At 31.5% G+C, this 20,663-nt stretch overlaps 2 protein-coding genes across 3 annotated transcripts in view; both read left to right on the forward strand.

Moving 5' to 3' along the window:
- Positions 1 to 18,875, forward strand: part of LOC107483282 (stilbene synthase 3) — a 59,851-nt gene extending 40,976 nt beyond the window's left edge. The window contains exons 1-2 of one of the 2 annotated variants that reach the window (XM_016103914.3): positions 16,942 to 17,180; positions 17,678 to 18,875. In XM_016103914.3, coding sequence (XP_015959400.1) covers positions 17,000 to 17,180; positions 17,678 to 18,669 — 1,173 coding nt within the window. In that variant the 5' untranslated portion in view covers positions 16,942 to 16,999 and the 3' untranslated portion in view covers positions 18,670 to 18,875. Of the gene's footprint in view, positions 1 to 16,941; positions 17,181 to 17,677 lie in introns of those variants that run through there. The other variant, XM_052259835.1, reaches the window with a different exon arrangement.
- On the forward strand, positions 10,733 to 12,564 carry LOC107483286 (stilbene synthase 3). The gene is made up of 2 exons (XM_016103919.3): positions 10,733 to 11,026; positions 11,350 to 12,564. The coding sequence occupies exons 1-2, from the start codon at positions 10,849 to 10,851 to the stop codon at positions 12,339 to 12,341; spliced, it is 1,170 nt and encodes a 389-aa protein (XP_015959405.1). The 5' UTR covers positions 10,733 to 10,848; the 3' UTR covers positions 12,342 to 12,564.
- Positions 18,876 to 20,663: the final 1,788 nt, after the last annotated feature.

Consider the following 20,663-nt stretch of genomic DNA (forward strand, 5'->3'; position numbering starts at 1 on the left):
CACATTACATATTAGATACGGGAAACCGAAACCATACCTTAGCCGATTTCCCAAGCTCAACCGGAGCACTTCCAAATCACTTATCCACAAGCTCTCAAGGCCTCAACACCTCCAAGAACAGATTTTTTACCACCAAATCCCTTTTTAAGCTTTTCAATATCTCCAATCAAGCTTCAATATTCACACATACACAACCTAAGCCACAATCATCATACCCATACACAACATCTCAATACCCAAACATCATAAAACAACAAATTACACTAGGGTTGAGAATCTTACCACACCCAAGGTCCAAGGAGACAAGATTAACCTTCTCCTTCAAGAGAGTTGGGTCCTATAACATCAAAGAGCCCAAAATCTCAACATTTTTACTCATAAAACTCAAAAACAAGGCTGGAATTTTGAAGAGCAAAACGTGGCTTACCTCAAGATTAATTGTATAGGTTTTGTAGAGCTCTCCGCAGTGAACGCGTGGCCTCAAACGGAGCGGCAATCGGAGCTCTAGATCAAAAGTTATGGTGGTTTGAAGATCAAGTGAGAGAAAGAACTTGAGAGAGTGTTCTTCCCTCCATGGCCTCCGTTTTCAGCATGTGAGAGTGTTTAGTGAGGAGAGAGAATGCTGAAAACTAGGGTTTTGGTTTAGTTATGTTGGGCCAAGGGCCCACTTTGGGTCCGATTGGCCCGGTTTAGCCCGTTCGGTCCAATCTTGGCCCGAATTCTATAAAATTGTACCGAAATTCTTGTCTCAGTCTCCTCTATCATATTTAGCCACAAAAATTACATTTTGGACTTTCTAGAATGAATTCTTATTTATGGGTTAATTAGCCGTTAATTAACCGGGTTTTACAATTTCTATCTTATAATACAAATTAAACAATCTTAATGAAAAAAACCACACTAAACTTTCATTTACTATTAGATTAATGACAATTAAATCTGAAGAAAATATTTTTTAGCGATCTATTGATCAACGGCTTCAACTCATGAGAGATAATGTAATCCCAAAAAAACTTCTATGAAACTAAAAAAAATAGTTTCTAAACTCAGGTTAACTTCAGTAAATATTGAATGTTGCATTAATGGTTACACGTTGTTCTATGCTAAAAATTGTAAAGACTTAAAAGGAATGTAAATTTTGTGGTGCACCACAGTATGATACAAAAATAGTGAATGAAAAACACAATTTTTTTTGTATGTATTATAGAATATTGCATTTGATAGACCAATACATGTAATTAGCTTTAATACTGTAGTGTTTTGTTAATAAGAGTTTATGGGGGCATGATTTTATTAATATAATTGATTTATTTAAGAAATAAAAATTAATAATACTTAAATCTAATTTGTAATATTTAATCCTTTCTAAAAAAATTACCTTCATCCATCTTAAAATTCTCACTTTACTTTCATTCTGCAATTATTTAAAACATTTAAATTTGTAAAATAAAGTTTGAAATGTTGTATTTTAGTAGTATGTATGCTAAATGTCTAATTTGGTCTTTTTATCTACGTTGTATTGCTAAGCAAATTGAGATTAAGCTCTTTCCAAGTTAAAAAATTGGTTATTGAAGTTAATGACTTAATACAAGGTGTGATCTTGCTGACACATTTTTTATTGTATGATGATGATAACAAGTAAACTAGTTAATCTAGAATTATGCAAAATCTATTCTCCATTTCTTTTTTTACATTCTACTTTTTTTTCTATTTTTGGTACTTATTAAATTATTATCTCCCTTACATCATTATTTTATTAAATTTAGGATGAGTGAAATTTTGGGTTTATTTTTATTTTTGTTACTTAACATGCTTTATTTTTAGTTTTTAAAGAAACACTTCACATATACTTTAATTTATTGCGAGTATGGTTTCACTAGCTAGTATCGTTGTTATTGAAAAAAAAAAAAGGATAAGATCGTGTTTATATATCATATTATGTGATGTATAACGTGCGTGGTTTTTGTCTACATAATGGTGATTTTTATTATTTTTATTGTCTCGTGTAATAATTAATCTGATTTTGATATTGGTAGGATGAATTTAAGAATATTATAAAACGGGCTACGCAAAAAGCATATAAAGAAGGAAGTAATACACCAAATAAGATGGATGTATGGTGTGAAATAGTCAAAGTTAAAAAAAGAAGAATTTATGGACTTGAAATAGAATTTACTACAGTTGAAAAAAGACCTAGTTATCATGACTTCAGTTCTTAGCCATCCGATTGGTTGTGAAGGTCAGAACATGAAGAAATAATGAAGAAAATGTAAGAAGAGAACGATGACTTGAAAACTAGATGGAAAAAGACAGAAAAAGGATTTGAACTCAATAACCGTTTGCTTCAACAAATGATGAAAAGGCTTAATTTTAAAATTGCGATTCCTCAACCAAAAGGTGGAGAAACAAATATAGGAGATGATAAAGATGGTGAACGTACGTCTGAAGAGTGATGATTTAATTGTAGTTGTGAGGCTAGTTAGTTAATAGACTTTAAATGATGTAATTAATAATTCGAGAATGTTGTTTACTTATTATTGTTATTGTCTATGATATTGAATTGATGAGTTATTTTGGTTATTGGTTAAGTAGTGTGTTATGTTATTTGAGATATATCTTTTATAGGTTGGCTTTTATGTGTTAAGGTGTAAGTTTTGTGTTGATGATTTTTTAATATTTGATAGTCTAGATGTAAGAATTTAGTAAAAAATTGATAATTAAAAAAGGATAATATAAAAATATTGGATAATTTTTTAGGGTACAAATAATTTTGTTCACTAGAGTTTATTTTTCTCAAGGTTCGGAAAACCGGATCGGTCACCAAACCGCTCCAGTTACTGGTTCACTGGTTTATTGGTCTAACCGGTCTAACGAGTGGTTCAACCGAAAAAACTGTTTTAAAATAAAATAATAAATAAATTATAAATAAACATCCTAAAATATAATTATAGTATAATATAAATATTAAAATAGTTTTCAAATTTAAAAACTACATTAAATGTCATCAATCAAATTCATATAATCTTACTAATATACAAACTCAAGTCAAATAGTATAAAGAAATATCAAATATTAAATGTCAACATAAAGATTTATCAATCATCAAAACCTCAAGATGTTCTTGGGAGTTTCTTTTTTTTTGGGATAATTATTTAAACATATTATGTAATTATGATTGTGATTTCAACTATTGTGCTAAAAAAACCTTCTAACAAGGATATATATGTTGATGGTGGTGGTGTCTTCTAACCAAAGTTAAATACCAGTAACAAATAATCACTCTAAACCCTGAAAGCAATAACTATTTCAACAAAAATTCAAAAATATCATACTTAAAAATTAAAAAATGGCAACAGTAGCATAACAAATCCATTTTAATCAACAATTTCAACAATACAAAATCAATGATTTAATTAATTTCAGATTCAGAAATCACAAATCAGAGTAAGAGACATTCAAAATACTGAAACAGACTCAACAGTGATGACACTAAATTAAACAGAGCATTAGCAAGGAAGAAGAAGAAGAACATTAGCAACATTATTTGAACAAAAAATTCAGAAATTAAAAGTAAGAAGAAGAACCGAGCATTCAGAAACTAAATAGAGCCATCAGTAACCAGCGAAAAATTAAAAAAACCATCAGAGTAACAAAACTTCAAACATTCATAGCAAACTTCAAACCATCAGAGTAACAGATCCAGAACCAAACTTTCAGAGTAACAAAATTTCAAACATTCACAGCAATTAGAAAACAGAGTAACAAAACATTCAAAACCAAACTTCAAGGACCATCATCAATAGCAACAGATTCGGAACCAACTTTCAAACATTCAAAACAAAACTTCAAACCATCGGAAAATACAAGACAAATTTGAACAAAACTTCAAAAATTGAAGAAGACTTGAACCAAGACCGAAGCAGACGAACAAAAATTGAAGTAGAGTTGAATAAAAATTGAAGCAGACCTAATCTAAGACTGAAGCAGACTTGAAGAAAAATTAGAAATGGAAAAAAAATTGAAGAAGAAGACCAAAGTGAAGATGAAGAAGAGAAGCCACTAACCTGGGTCTGTGCCGAGAAGCCATTAAAGATGAAGAGCTGAAGAGGAGTTGGGTTAGGCGACGACGATGGAGGGCTAGGCAGAGGGCAACGCGACTAGGGTTTCTTTCATTCAGAGTTCTTCAGAACATGGATGAATGAATGATTAGGGGAAGAGGGGGGTTGGGTCACGAGGGATACGTTTCTTTTTTTTTGTTTTTTTTACAAGTTTAAAAACTGCGCCGTTTTATCCGAACTGGCCGGTTACCGGTCTGGCCCAACCAGCCAGTTCTTGGCCGATTCGCCAATTTTTTATCGGTTTTTCTTCTAACGGTTATAAGGGGAGGAACGGACCGCTTGCACCTCTAGTTCCCGATTGAATCGGTTTAACCGACTAGTTCAGTCTGATTTTCAGAACCATGATTTTTCTTGAGTAAAATGTTAGTTTTATTTTTTTAGTAGATTTATCAACATTCTAAATATTCATGGATACAAAAATAATAGTTTATTTGAAATGATCTTTTAGGTAGTGTTTATTTTAAGAGACTGGAATTGAAATTGAAAGATTAGTACTCAATATTGTGTTTGATGATTAAAGATTGGAACTAAAATTCACTACAGCAAGAATTTGACAAATTAGCGACGGATTTTTGTGAGAAATATTTTTTTGTTACTAATCCGTCACTAACTTGCGAGGAATTAGTGACACATTAACCACAAAATTAATGAGCGGTCATAAAATATCCGAACTTGAGAAAAGCGACTAATTAGTGAGAGATTTACGAGTAAGTTTGTTTCTTGCAAATTGACTTTTGTAGCTAACAAAAGAGCGAGAAAAATTTTCTCGCTAATTTGTCACAAATTAATTAGCGAGTGACAATGTTCTAGCAAATCAGTCACTTAGGGGTTCAATCGAATAAAAGTAAAGTAGCGAGGGATATTATTGTCACTATTTCGTCGCTACATTTTTTGCATTTTTGGCATGCTTTAAAAGCGTGACAAAATCCAATTTTTCTTGTAGTGTGAGATACTTATTGATTTGTTACTAGGTTAAAAAGAATTTGCAATGACATTTGCGATAATAGTTCAACTAATTAAATACATATTATTTCCTAGCAAATTAGCGACTACTTCATAACTCTACTTTCTCATTTAGAATAGCTTCAGTTTAACGACAAAATTCCTACAAATTTGATTAAGGATTTTCAAAGATTAGTTATAGATTTGCTACAAAATGTGATAGATTTGCAATCAAATTGTGACGAATTAGGTTCGAAAAATTTCTTGCTAATTAGCGTCAACTAAGCATTCCATTTTGTCTATGAAGTTAACTTGGAATTAGTGATGATTCTGCTACAGTAGAGTTTGTCGCTAATTAGCGACTAACTTTTAGTCTATTTCTTCTATGGAATTAGCTTTTAATTTAGTGATGGATTTGCGACTATCTAATCGGTAGCTAAAAAACTTTCTGATGAATTAGTGACTATTGTGTTTGCCTCACTGATCTGCGACTTGTAATTAGCGAGAAAAGCATTAGTTGCTAGGTAGTACCTAATCCGTCACAAATTATATTTTACGTCAGATTAGCGATTATTTTATGACTCTTTTTGTGGTAGCTAATTACCCATATTCTTGTAGTAATTTCAGTTTCGTAATACAAAATTTCAGTTCTTTCAGTACCTCAAAAAATAGAGATAGAGGAAACTAAAATCCCTAAGAATGGAGACAGAAACTTTTTTTAACATTTATTTTCGAAAATACCATCATCTAAGTTTTCAAATTTTCATTCTACTCTTTCTACCACTCTCATTTTTCAAACCTCACCTCTATTCTATCACTAATCCTTCACCTCACCACTACTACACCTATTCTCACCAAATAGAATATTAAATACTTAATACTAAACATAATACAGAGACTTAATTTAGTCTTTATCTTTTAATTTTTGTCTTATAATTTATATTGTTTAATCTCTATTTCTCTTCTAAATACTTCATTAGAAATAATGTCAACTAAATGGTGATCTAACGTACTAAAAAACGAAATGGTGAATGTGTTTTATTGCTCAAGTTATTTTTTTATTCAATTATGGTTTTATTCATTTATCTGTCATAATTCTTAACAAATGGGTATATTATATTTTTATATATTAAGAAAAGAGCAACATAATAGTTATATGGTTGCCAATGAAGACGTACGACCTCTGCCTTTTACATAAACTAGAGGGGACGTATTATAGCATGCATGCTGATATGGAAACAAGTACTGGAATATCTTAAACAAATTTATTATTGTAATATTATTGTTTAAAAGCATTGTAAAATTAGAAATATGTTATTTAACCAATAAGTTAGCAATTTTTAACTAGTCTATAAATGTAATAAATCAGTTACATTAATTTTATTAAACCTATTTTCCAATTTTTTAAGAAACTAACACTTATCAAATTTTAACTCCCTATTTTAATTATGAACAATGCTACATAGCCTATAAAATTTATTTTTTTTGTCAGTATTTAGCCAGTAAAAATTTGTACCTATATTTATAAGAGTTTTATACACAAAAAGTATATATATATAGTTTGTACCTATATTTACTAGAGTTTTATACACTTGAATCAATATAGTTTGCACCCATGTTTCTTTGTTAAAGACAATTTAGTATTTGTGCTGGTCAAATGATGGCCAAAAATACTAAAAATACTATCCCCCAATAGTTTCTCTGTAACTATTACGATTTTTTTTTTGTTTTTCACGGTATCCTCTAACCCGGCAGGTTAAGAACTAATCCGTCTTGGATCGGAGCTCCATTTAAGGGTGTACTGCTAGCCAATGGGTTATTACATGCACAAGGTGAGATTCGAACCTCCGACATTTGTTTAAACGAACTAGTGAGCTAACCACGAAACCAACCCAACATGGAGCGAGTGGCATAAAAAACCTTCGCTGTCATGTTCGACTACTTGTGGCAGTCCTTCCTTGGAATCAACAGAGTGAGATTCCGGCGAGTATAAAGTTAGGTGAGACAACAGATGGGGAATGACACAAAGGAATGAGAGGGTTGAGCTCAAACTCCCAATGTTTCTGACTTGCATCCGACGACCAGCACAACATCACTATGAATTCTCTCTGTTTTTCTTTGGTAGATATGGTGTGGGAATGAGAGCTGGAGCAAAATACCCTAACTTCCCTCAACTCTTGATGGACCTTGATTAAATTTGAACTAATGCAGTGGGCCAATTTCAATTAAAAACCAGCAAAATTAGGATGTCTCCAATATTTTATGTTTCACTCAAATAAATTTTTTGTTAACCCATTTAAACTTTAGAAATCAGAAAAAAATTTTAGTCTTACATGTAGTAGGATAGAAATCATTGTTTGAAAATTACTTACTTTTTAATTTCTTTAATAATTTTTTTCTGAAACAAAAGAAACTCAACACAAAAATGGAGCAAACAAGCCAGAAAAACAATAAAACAACACCTATTGTAAACACCTAGTACTTTTTCAAATCAATAATTTATCCCAATGTCATCTCTGGTATTGCCATCAATAACAAAAGGGATTCTCGCACCTCCACTCCTTGTAATTAAGCAGAGTCATGTTGATGATTTCTTTAACACATTTTTCTGTTTTCTGAAACAACCTCATGTTCCTTTTTAACCAGACGTTCCAAACAACTGCGAAAAAACTTATGAACCACTTCTTATGCTCCTTCTTCCTACTTGTAGCACCTGTCCAGCTTTGAAAGTGTTTCTTCAAAGTACTCGAAAAAGACCATTGTCTGTCAAAATCAGATAATCAAGCGCACCACACCTGCCAAGTAAATTTATAGCCAAGAAACAAGTGGTGAACATATTCAACATCCTTATTACATAATACACATATTATCACCCTGATTAACAATTCAGAGTCCACACAACCTTTCCTTTATACTTATCCTGTCTATCAAGACAAACCAGACAAACAGCTCTACTCTTGGAGGGACTAAACATTTCCAAATAGTCTTAGTGAAGCTATAGCTTGTTATGTCATCCAGAAGCGTTTCTGATTGTAGCACCTGCAAAAAAGAATTAGTAGAAAATACACCTTGCCTGTCAAACTTTTAGACAACTCTATCCTCTCTGTCAGAAGCTAGTTTAATCAGCCTCAAAGTGTCGTGTAATTGATTCACAAGTTTCAACTCCCATTGGAATAGCTCAGGCCTCCATTGAAAATTTTAAATCCACTCTAACCCCTCTCAAAACCCACAAACACCTATGACGGATCCTTTTTGGATTGAAACCAAGAAGAGCCTTAGAAACCTATCCTTCAGAGGACCACAACTTAGTCAGACATCTTTCGAGAAGTGAGTTTTTCTGCCATCACCAATCTCCATGGACAAGCCAGTTATTAACTTGTCTCTTATATGTTGCTCCTTTATCTGTAGCTGACAGATATCCTTCCATAGACTCCCTCTAGTAGGTAATGTTTGGGTGGATAATAGCTTATTAGGGAAAAGGTTATTACATGAACATACCACCTTCTTCTATAATAGACACTCCTCCTTTGAAAATCTCAACCACCACTTAAATAAGAGTGCTGTGTTATGAAGCATTGCATTTTCGACCCCTAATCCACCTAACTTTTTTGGAGCTTGGACCACTTCTCATCTAACCAACGCCATTCCATTCCTTCCATTCTCTTTACTCCACAAGAATCTTCTTTGTAAAGAAATCAGTTTCTCTGCAATAGTCTTTGACATCTTATATAAGTTTAAATAATATACCGGTAGGCTATTTAATACTGCTTTGATGAGCACCAACTTTTTCGCTTTGTTGAGTACCTTAAATTTTCATAAACTGAGCTTCTACTCCACTTTGTCAATAATTGGCTTCCAAGTTTTGACCAATCTCGGGTTAGCTCCTAGAGGGATTTCAAGGTATTTGACCGAAAGATTAGCTTTCTTGCACCCTAACAAACTGCACATACTTCGAACCCACTATTGTTCACAATTGATTGAGATCAAACTGGATTTGTCAAAATTGATATTTAACCCTGACATCAACTCGAAGCACCGTAGAAGCCTCTTGTAGTTCGTAATAGTCTCCTCCTTTGGTGGACAGAACAACACAGTGTCATCGGCAAACTGGAGATGTGACAATTCTATATTGTCTCTCCCAACGAATAATGGAGATATCCGGCCGTTTCTAACTGCCACTTCAATAATTCTATGTAGGACATCAACAACAAGTACAAACAAAAAAAAGAGATAGAGGATTACTTTGTCTCAATAATCCTCTTTCCATTTTGAATGGCTTTGTTGGTGAACCATTTATCAACACTGACATAGAAGATGTGCTGACACACTCTATAACCTACTCTCTCCACCTATGCCTAAAACCCATTTTTTACAGAATAATGTCCACAAAACTTCACTTGACCCTATCATATGCCTTTTGAAGATTCAGCTTGATTATAACGTTTTCTTTCTTCTTATTTTAAGTCTATGTACAATTGAGATTTAAAGAGTGTTTTTCTTTTTTTACTAACCTTGAGGACAAAATTGTTTAAATAGGGAGAGTACTGTTACGACCCAATTAATATTTGATCGCTTAATTAGTTGATTAACACATTAAAATTTGTTAGAAATATAAATAAAAGTATTGAGTCATTATTGAATATAAAAAAATTAATGAATTGGTGAATTTCTTAAAACTTTTTGGATATTACTAACTTATCTCGAATAGAGTTGCAACCTCTTCTAATTCTTTACTCTTTTTGTAATTTTTTATTAATTTATATTTTATTATAAAACATCTATCTAATAATAAATATAAAATAATATAGTCAATTATGTTATTTGTTTAATTTGGTCAAGCAAGACTAATTAATTAATTAATACCAGACTCATATATGGTGGTAGACTCCGATCCATTGTCATCCACCAAACTCCTCATACACCCGATCAAACTAACATGTTCAATTTCAATAATGAAATTCATATAAAAAATGATAGGACCAATTATAAATATACAATAAGTACTAGTTAATTAATAAACAACGTAACACACGAACATTTTTGTTTGGAAAAGATTTCAACATGACATGGATAAATGGTACTAATGAAGCAATAAGTGATTTCAAATAGCCGTCACATATATAAAATCTTATGTTCCCCTAATAACATTTTTGGAGATAGCGTGCTAAAAGTTGCTATAGTATGATACAAAAAAAATTAAAGGAAAGTTTTCACAAACAAATAAAAAAATAAAACAGACATTAAATAACAAATACTATATTCTACCAAGCACAAACAAATAACAAATATTATTAGAAATATAATTATTTATATTTTTTTATGAACTTAAATTAAAAAAAAAATGATATCATAAAAAATATTATATTTTGGCAAGAAAAAAAAAATAGATACTACATAAATCACTAAAGAATTAAGCCAACAATAATGACAATATCATGAATTATACTAAAAGTACCCAAATATATATGTACCATGATACATGCACAATCAATCATAGTCAAAGTAAACAATAAAACAACGAAGAAGTCAGAATACATCCGCTGACGATTTGAATCCAGGAACATTATTACGAGTTTACTATACTTTTGAGTTGTTGAGCACTTTTTATATATATGTTCCAATAATTCCTCCATTTAATTCCACTTATGCCCCTAATCTGATGTATATAAATATCCCCCCACTCCGTGCCTAAGTCTTCACCAAAATAACAAACAACATAGCTAATAAGCTTTGCTCTCCCAAAGAACATAGCGAAGCTTTACTCTCAAAAAAACACAGCTAAGAAAAGATGGTGTCTGTGAGTGAGATCCGCAACATTCAAAGGGCAGAAGGCCCTGCAACTGTATTGGCAATTGGCACGGCAAATCCATCAAATTGTGTTGATCAGAGTACATATGCTGATTACTATTTCAGAGTAACCGATAGCGAACACATGACTGATCTCAAAAAGAAATTTCAGCGCATTTGTATGTATTTTTATTAAGTGTTTTAGTTTTATTTTATTTAATATTTATGAAAAAAATCATCATTTTACTTTTATATTTACTAAAATGCAAAATTAACATATTATACAACATATCATATTCACCGTTTGATATTAACAGTAATAACTACTTAATAATAACATTACTTTTATAATTACAAATTTGGATAAATTATATCTTCAAGTGGTAGTTAAAGATTTAAGTCACTATGAAAATAACTTAAGAATAACATCATTGCTATATATTTCATTTTCTAGACTTTATCAAAGATAATGATGGATGTGAATTACAAATTATTATTTCAGGTGAAAGAACACAGATCAAGAACAGACATATGTACTTAACGGAAGAGATACTGAAAGAGAATCCTAACATGTGTGCATACAAGGCACCATCGTTGGATGCAAGGGAAGATATGATGATTAGGGAGGTACCAAGGGTTGGAAAAGAGGCAGCAACCAAGGCCATCAAAGAATGGGGACAGCCAATGTCTAAAATCACACATTTGATCTTCTGCACCACCAGCGGTGTTGCGTTGCCTGGCGTTGATTACGAACTCATCGTACTCTTAGGGCTCGACCCATGCGTCAAGAGGTACATGATGTACCACCAAGGCTGCTTCGCTGGCGGCACTGTTCTTCGTTTGGCTAAGGACTTGGCTGAAAATAACAAGGATGCTCGTGTTCTTATTGTTTGTTCTGAGAATACCGCAGTCACTTTCCGTGGTCCTAGTGAGACAGACATGGATAGTCTTGTAGGACAAGCATTATTTGCGGATGGAGCTGCTGCGATTATCATTGGTTCTGATCCTGTGCCAGAGGTTGAGAAGCCTATCTTTGAGATTGTTTCGACTGATCAAAAGCTCGTCCCTGGCAGCCATGGAGCTATCGGTGGTCTCCTTCGTGAAGTTGGACTTACATTCTATCTTAACAAGAGTGTTCCTGATATTATTTCGCAAAATATCAACGACGCACTCAGTAAAGCTTTTGATCCATTGGGTATATCTGATTATAACTCAATATTTTGGATTGCACACCCTGGTGGACGTGCAATTTTGGACCAGGTTGAACAGAAGGTGAACTTGAAACCAGAGAAAATGAAAGCTACTAGAGATGTGCTTAGCAATTATGGTAATATGTCAAGTGCATGTGTGTTCTTCATCATGGATTTGATGAGGAAGAAGTCTCTTGAAGAAGGACTTAAAACCACTGGTGAAGGACTTGATTGGGGTGTGCTTTTTGGATTTGGTCCTGGTCTCACCATTGAAACCGTTGTTTTTCGCAGTGTGGCCATCTGATACACTTAATTATATATATCTATCTCTGCAGATATATGATTATGTTATTTTTTGATAGTTTAATTTTTTTGCTCCAAAATAAGATCTTGATTGGCCCATATATTATTAATTGAGATAAAAGTTAGACAAAGTTGTCTATAGTTATTTGTTTATGCGAAGATTCAACATCAAAATTTGTAACTGTTAGTAAAGTATAAATCAAATTATTTTCTTTTGAGCAACATGTCACATACCAATATATATTTGGGTTGCATTTTCATCTAAAAACAATTATAAGCACCTTCGTATGAGGATCCATTTATAATAAAGTAAAAAAAATATTAGCTATGATAGTATAAAGCTTGATAGTATTATGTTTGTAATTTTTATATTATTGTGTGCCGTAATATCCCATAGATCTTTATATCACTTTAAATGGAGAAAAAGTAGCTTACTTTTATCATATATCAAACTTATTCAGATAATTCATTACTTTGGACATGAATAAACTAACTTTACCATCGTAATTATTAATTGTTACTCTAAGTTTGGTGAAAAAAAGGTAAACGTAAAAAACTTACATAGAATAGGTTGAATAGGTCTTTCCCAGCTCCGGCAGCATTACGAATTTGGATGCAAGCCATACATGCTTTAAGATTGAACCTGGATTCCTCTCTTTCATTGTTTTTAATAGTTAATTTTATTAAGGAGTTAATTACCTATATCATTTGAAATGCAAAAAAGCAAAAAAGAAAAATGTTAAGGTAGTTGGTTTTATGTTGGATTTCATATAAACAGTGCTTTGGTTATGGATAATCAAGTTCAAACTCAATTAAAAAATACTTCCTTTTCATACATTGTTTTTAAATATGTTTTGCATGACGTTATGATGATTGATTCTATTTATTTAATTCTGCCTTGCTAGATATGCATTTGCAGGTGGGAACTGAGATTTTCTTTAGGCTTTCCCTGGCATCTTCATAAGCTTTTGTGGGAGTGTTTTAGGAAAATTGAAGGTTATATGAAAAAACTACTTTTGAACATGGAAATAAGCGATAACAGGGCTGCTATGGCGGCTAGAGTAGCCACGGTGAAAGCTGTTCACAACAGAATAGATGGACAATTTTGTGACACTGATATCTAAGAATTAGGCGTTATTAGCTTTTTGTGATGGAATTTTAAATTTTCCTTTTACTAATTCTGAGTACTTATTTTTTAAGGTGTCACCCGGGATAGCGAAATCTTGCTAGAGGTTGATCATAGTCATCACTTTTCTTTTCTTCTTTTTCAAATGTTTGTAGCATGTACATAAAGTATATTCCATGTTTTAGAAATAAAATAAAAAAAATTCATATTTTTCTAAACACTATTTTTGAACTTTAATTATTTAAATACGATTTTTTTTTTGTTTAGAGCAAGTTCGTCGCACCCTCGGCAAACTCCCTTCAAATTTTTTAAATATCATGCTTTTAATTTATTTTAATCCATTATCATCATCTCCAAATAATATATAGATCTACAAACGGTATATAAGGTAGCGTTTATTTTTAAAAATAGAACAAAATATGACACTGAAACAGAAACAATAAGACAAAAACCTTAAAAATTATTCTTTATATATTGTGTTTGAATACGATGTACAAATATAGTCAATTATATGTTTTGCCTTGACATGCTATATATCATCAAATATGTTAATTAAATATAGTCAATTATTCTTAGTCAAATATGTTTTGCCTGACATGCTATATATCTTAATCAAATATGGTTGCCGCCATCTTAGTATATTCATCTACTAAACTCATCTAATATAGTCAATTAAATAAGACCAGCAGACTCATATATGGTGGTAGACTCCACTCTCATCCACCAAACTCCTCACACACCCAGTCCAACTACATCCTTTTTAATTTTAATAATGAAATTTATATAAAAGTGATAACATCACTTATAAATATACAATAACTATCATTAATTATAATAACCCACACGAACATTTTTTGTTCGAAGATACGATGATACTAGTGAAACACGTGACGCCCAACTATTTTTTTTTAATTGAAAGTTATATAATTGTTGAAAAAAACTGAAATTCAAACAAAAATCTGTCTCACAGCAGAATTAAAGTACCAAAATAATTTTTGTTATTATGTAATTCTAAATAGCAAATACAATGACAAAAAATAAAATATCAAACATTTAATTTTTTATCGTAGAAAAATCTATAAAAAAGATAAAATACTTACGGGATCTAATTCAGTTAAATATTTCATTATCAAAATATACAATGTCTTTATAGTAACACTAAAAAATTTCAATAATCAACACAATATATTATTAAATATAATTGAATCAATATATATAAATCCTCCACAAAATAGATATCTCAATTCAAATAAAAAAATACAAATAACGTAACTAAGTTATATCGTAATTATTCATTTCTACACTAGGAATAATATATTAAATCATTATTATTATTTTATTTATTTTGACTCACCTGTTATGATAAGTTAGTTCAAACCTATGAAAAATGGACACTTCGCTGAGTTGCCGTGTCTGCGTGTCGGACACATTTCGGACACGACCCCTCACCGACACTCGCCCGACACGCGTGTCTATTGTGTCCAACAGTGTCAAAAAATAATTAAAAAATTAATTTATATATTAATATCAATAAATATCAAAATATTATTATGATTTATCTAAAAAATACTTTATATTTTATATGTATACGTATTCTCATGTCTTATAAAATTTTAAAATTTACATGTCGACGTGTCCTATATCGTGTTATATCCTGTGTCTCGTATCTCGTGTCTGTATTAGTGTCTGTACATCTTCAAACTCGACCTACCTACTCATATGATAACCCTACTAACAATTCTGCTGGATATCCTCTAATTTGATTTTACTATAAATAAACAATTTGGATCGGAAAAAAATAATAACATATTTTTGTGAATAGGTACTATAACTATATAAATAAATAAACCCGTATAAGTATTGTAAACATGGGAAAAAGATCTGTTTGTGTATAGGTACATTTTCGATTCGCTAAATAATTGATAAAAATATTCGAGAAAATACCTAAATATTAATACAACATATGTAATAATTAGTGTATTAATTATTAATGTGTTAATACCTTTTATTCAATAAATATATAGAATAACAATAAATATGATATATATTAGCCTAGATGGTAATTAAGTATTATACACTCTCTAAATTTTAAGAGGTCTTATATTTTAGTTTTAGAATTAACAAAATATTGTTTTATATATATTATATATAATAAAAGATATCTTAGAAAATAAAACTTAGAAATAAAATTTAGAAAGCACAAATTTCTTTTAATAAATTTATATACTAACGATATTTTAAGAATAAAAGATTATACACTAAATATGTTTACATTTATATTATATATAATAAAAAATAGATATCTGATAATAAATAATAGATAATTGAAAGCATAAATAATATACAATAGAAATGAAAAATAAAAAAATAGAAGGCAATAAAAAATTTCTCCAATAAATCACTGAATAAGAGAGTGATGTCCCGTGTAGAAATTTCCTCCTCGAGCCTCCAAATTATTGGTCCAGAATTGCAGCGGGTTTATCCTTTCAAAGTCAGAGAAACATCGTTTTCGAATAGTGCTGAGCATAGTTATTAGAACCGAACTGGTAATTGACCCGGTCATACGACTGGGTCACTGGGTTACTGGTTTAACTGGTGGGTCACTGATTTACCCGGTTGACCAAATTATAAAAATAAAATTAGAATTAAAAGTTAAATGCATATTTTCAAAAATATATTAATAACAATTAAATATCAATTCTTAAATATAATTTATAATGCAAAAAGAAATAATAAATTAGTTACTAATACAAAATACTTTTTTAATTTAAATAAATAAAAAAAGATAACACAATTAATATTAATATATCAATATATTTATATATTATATGTTGTTACTTGTTTGGTATCCATGTGAATTGATACTTAAATGAATAAAAAAAATAAAAAATCATTCATGTTTTGTTATATATATAATATTTGTCATGTATTCTAATAAAAAGCAAGTCTGGCATAGTGGCAAGGGGGAGGGTATCTTCCCACGTAGTCCCGTGTTCGAAACCCATGGTAATCATTTTTGGGTACCGTACTAGTGGGAGGCTAAGATGGTTCGGCGGTCCGCGGGTGTACCGTGGACCCGCGGCGGGTCTAATCCGATCTGACGCACTAACCGGCCGATTTTCAACGGGTTTGACCACCGTTGACCGGTTTGAATGCTTGTCCGGTCCAATTTATCAATCGAACCGGTCAGATCACCGGTTTACCGGTTTTTCCGGTCGAACCGGCCGGTCCGGTCCGATTCTGATAACTATGGTGCTGAGTCTGCTGACATGGACATTATCACGAGTTTACTATACTTTGTTTGAGAACATCATTTTTGAAGTTAACTAAATAAATAATAATCGTTGTCACTATCACGACACTTTTGAGTTGAGCACGCTTTCTATGTCCTTTTAATTCCGCATATGCCCCTGCTCTCAAGCATATAAATATCCCCCCACCCCCTGCCCAAGTCTTCATCAAATCAAAATACATTTGTTATTCCAAAGAACATACCTGAGCTTTGCTATCCCAAAGAACTTAGCTAAGAAAACATGGTGGCTGTGAATGACATCCGTAAGGTTCAACAAAGGGCAGAAGGCCCAGCAACCGTATTGGCAATTGGCACAGCAAATCCACTAAATTGTGTTGATCAGAGTACATATGCAGATTATTATTTTAGAGTAACCAATAGCGAACACATGACTGACCTAAAGAAAAAGTTCCAACGTATTTGTAAGTATTGTTATTAAATATTTTAATGTTGTTTAATTTAATATTTATCAACCTAAAATTCGTCATTTTACTTTGATATTAATTATTGATACACAACAATTAACATATTATACCGTGTACCATAATATGATATATATCCAACTCATAGTAACAACAATAACTACTTAACAAGTTACTATTTCCCTATGTTCCTAAACATACACAAATTTATTTTGGTCATATATACTTTCTTGATCTTTCACATACTTATTTATTTACTCATATATAATTAGATTTAATACATTATGTCTATAATTAAAGTTGGATAAACTATTTAAATCAAACCTGAAAGTTTAAATTAAATCACTACATGAATAACTTGAAAGCTTTGATATGCGAAATGATCGGAATTTAAAATGTAAAAACCCGTTTTTTTTTTATATATATATATATATAAGTGAATGATGTTTTAATCTTGAAAAAGAGTATTGATGAATGTGAATTATATATCATTTTAGGTGAGAGGACAATGATCAAGAACAGACATATGTACTTAACAGAAGAAATATTAAAAGAGAACCCCAACATGTGTGCATACAAGGCACCGTCGTTGGATGCAAGGGAAGACATGATGATCAGGGAGGTACCAAGGGTTGGAAAAGAGGCTGCAACCAAGGCCATCAAGGAATGGGGCCAGCCAATGTCTAAGATCACGCATTTGATCTTCTGTACCACCAGCGGCGTTGCATTGCCTGGTGTTGATTACGAACTCATCGTACTCTTAGGGCTCGACCCATGCGTCAAGAGGTACATGATGTACCACCAAGGTTGCTTCGCTGGCGGCACTGTCCTTCGCTTGGCTAAGGACTTGGCTGAAAACAACAAGGATGCTCGTGTGCTTATCGTTTGTTCCGAGAATACTGCAGTCACTTTCCGTGGTCCTAGTGAGACAGATATGGATAGTCTTGTAGGGCAAGCATTATTTGCGGATGGAGCTGCTGCGATTATCATTGGTTCTGATCCTGTGCCAGAGGTTGAGAAGCCTATCTTTGAGCTTGTTTCAACCGATCAAAAACTTGTCCCTGGCAGCCATGGAGCCATTGGTGGTCTCCTTCGTGAAGTTGGGCTTACATTCTATCTTAACAAGAGTGTTCCTGATATTATTTCGCAGAACATCAACGAAGCACTCAGTAAAGCTTTTGATCCGTTGGGTATATCTGATTATAACTCAATATTTTGGATTGCACACCCTGGTGGACGTGCAATTCTGGACCAAGTTGAGCAGAAGGTGAATTTGAAGCCAGAGAAGATGAAAGCCACTAGAGATGTGCTTAGCAATTATGGTAACATGTCAAGTGCATGCGTGTTCTTCATTATGGATTTGATGAGGAAGAAGTCCCTTGAAAGGGGGCTTAAAACTACTGGAGAAGGACTTGATTGGGGTGTGCTTTTTGGATTTGGTCCTGGTCTTACTATTGAAACTGTTGTTCTCCGCAGCGTGGCTATATGATGCGCGTAGTTATATGTCTCTACATGTATACAACTATGTTATTTTTTAATAATTTTCTTTTACTCCAAAATATGAGCCGAATTGGCCCATATAGAATATTAGATGAGTGAAAACTTAGATAAAGATGTCTAAAGTTAATTCTTTATGCTTAAGAATTGAATATCAAAGTTTGTAACTGGTAGTAAAAAATATATCGAATTCTTTTCGATTGAGCAACATAACACATACCAATATTTGGATTGCATTTTCATCTATAAATACAGCTATAAGCACCTTCATGAGATTCCGTTTAAGAAAAAATCAAAAAATATATATTAGGTATGATATTACAAGGCTTTGGAGTATTGTGTTTGTAGTTTTTTATATTATCGTTTGTTTGAAGTATCTCATGCAATGGTATAATAATATAATGTTACTTTCTTGTGTAATTTTTAATATGTTACGTTATTATACAAGCTTGAATATAATAAAATTAATTTTATAGAAACTCTTGTCATCTTGTGTTGTAGCAAATACGTAATAAAATTCAATTTGATATATATTATTGTGTATTGTTCTAGTTATAACTTGTATTACACACATTAAAGTAGCATATATAGTAGTTCAAATATATTAAGTATCACGTTATCTGGTTTTATACTTCTACAAGCAGAATACGTTTAGATAACAGTAGTATTTCTTGGAACTGCCGGTATCTACTACTTTTGAAATGAAATTCACCAAACTTGTATTTTAAACTCTTTATAATCAAACTCAAATTTCGAATGTCTAGTACAATTAAACAACCCTAATTCTAAAAGATAATATTCGTCTTTTCAAAATTAAGTTACGTGGTATATGTTAGCCTTTTTAAAACTAAATTTAGATTTCTATTTTATAATACAAATTAAATGATCTTAATGAAAAAAACCATACTAAACTTTTATTTGCTGTTAGATTAATGACAATTAAATCTGAAGCAAATATTTCTCAGCGATCTATCGATTAACTACTTCAACACATGAGAGAGATCCACCCGAAAGATAATGTAGTCCTAAGAAACTTCTAGGAAACTTGATCCATCACCTTATAGCTTGGTTTTTATTATACATTATGAGTCATAACTCGACTTTATTTGCTTTCATTCTAAGTTTGTAACGGACGATCTTAATAACCATTATTCTGACTTAATGACAAACGGTCATAACATCAACTTTATTCATCAATTCTATGCCTATAAAGGCACCAATTCTATCTATCAAGAAGAACTATATGATAAGTTCTATTTCATGTTTTAACATTTTATAATCATAGAATTTTTATACCTCTTAAACACTTACTGACTTGAGCGTCGGAATGTCTTTTGCAGGTACTCACTCACTGTGTTCTTTCATGTCCGAGTTATTCTCACTCCATTAAAGAAAAGGCGTATTACAACAGCACAAGAGACAAGCTATACCTCAGAAGTTCATCTACACAAGAACAATTGGTACCCACGGTGGGACCGGTAAACTAATTTCCTGCTCCACCGAATAGATTCAAAGAATTTGAATTATATTCAAATACTTGAATCAATTTTCAAATAACATTTACATATTTTAGCAATTTATGTATTCTAATTTTTTTCTCAATCTCTATTCAAAACTCAGTTTTACAAAGTCATATAACATTCATTGAGGATTTTACAAACAATTTATTTAGAATAATAAAAAGACTATTGACACTAATCTTTAATTTGTTATACTTTCTATCAATAATTCAAAATCTAAAAATATGCACTTCAAACTCCTAAAATTTAAATAAATCAATGTATTGTCACCTACAAAATTTCTTTAACTTCAAGCTCTTTAATTACTTGACATGTTCTATCTTTTTTATTCTTGACCAAAAGCGGAAAGAATACAAAACTTGCTATATAGTCACTTATAGTTACTTTATTTTTAGCTCTTAGGATCATCTACTACACAATAGCCTCATCTCTTACATTTTTTTTTATCTATTGTCATGAGAGTGAT

The sequence above is a fragment of the Arachis duranensis genome, chromosome 4 (genome assembly GCF_000817695.3).
Source record: "Arachis duranensis cultivar V14167 chromosome 4, aradu.V14167.gnm2.J7QH, whole genome shotgun sequence".
In the NCBI taxonomy this organism is placed as follows: domain Eukaryota; kingdom Viridiplantae; phylum Streptophyta; class Magnoliopsida; order Fabales; family Fabaceae; genus Arachis; species Arachis duranensis.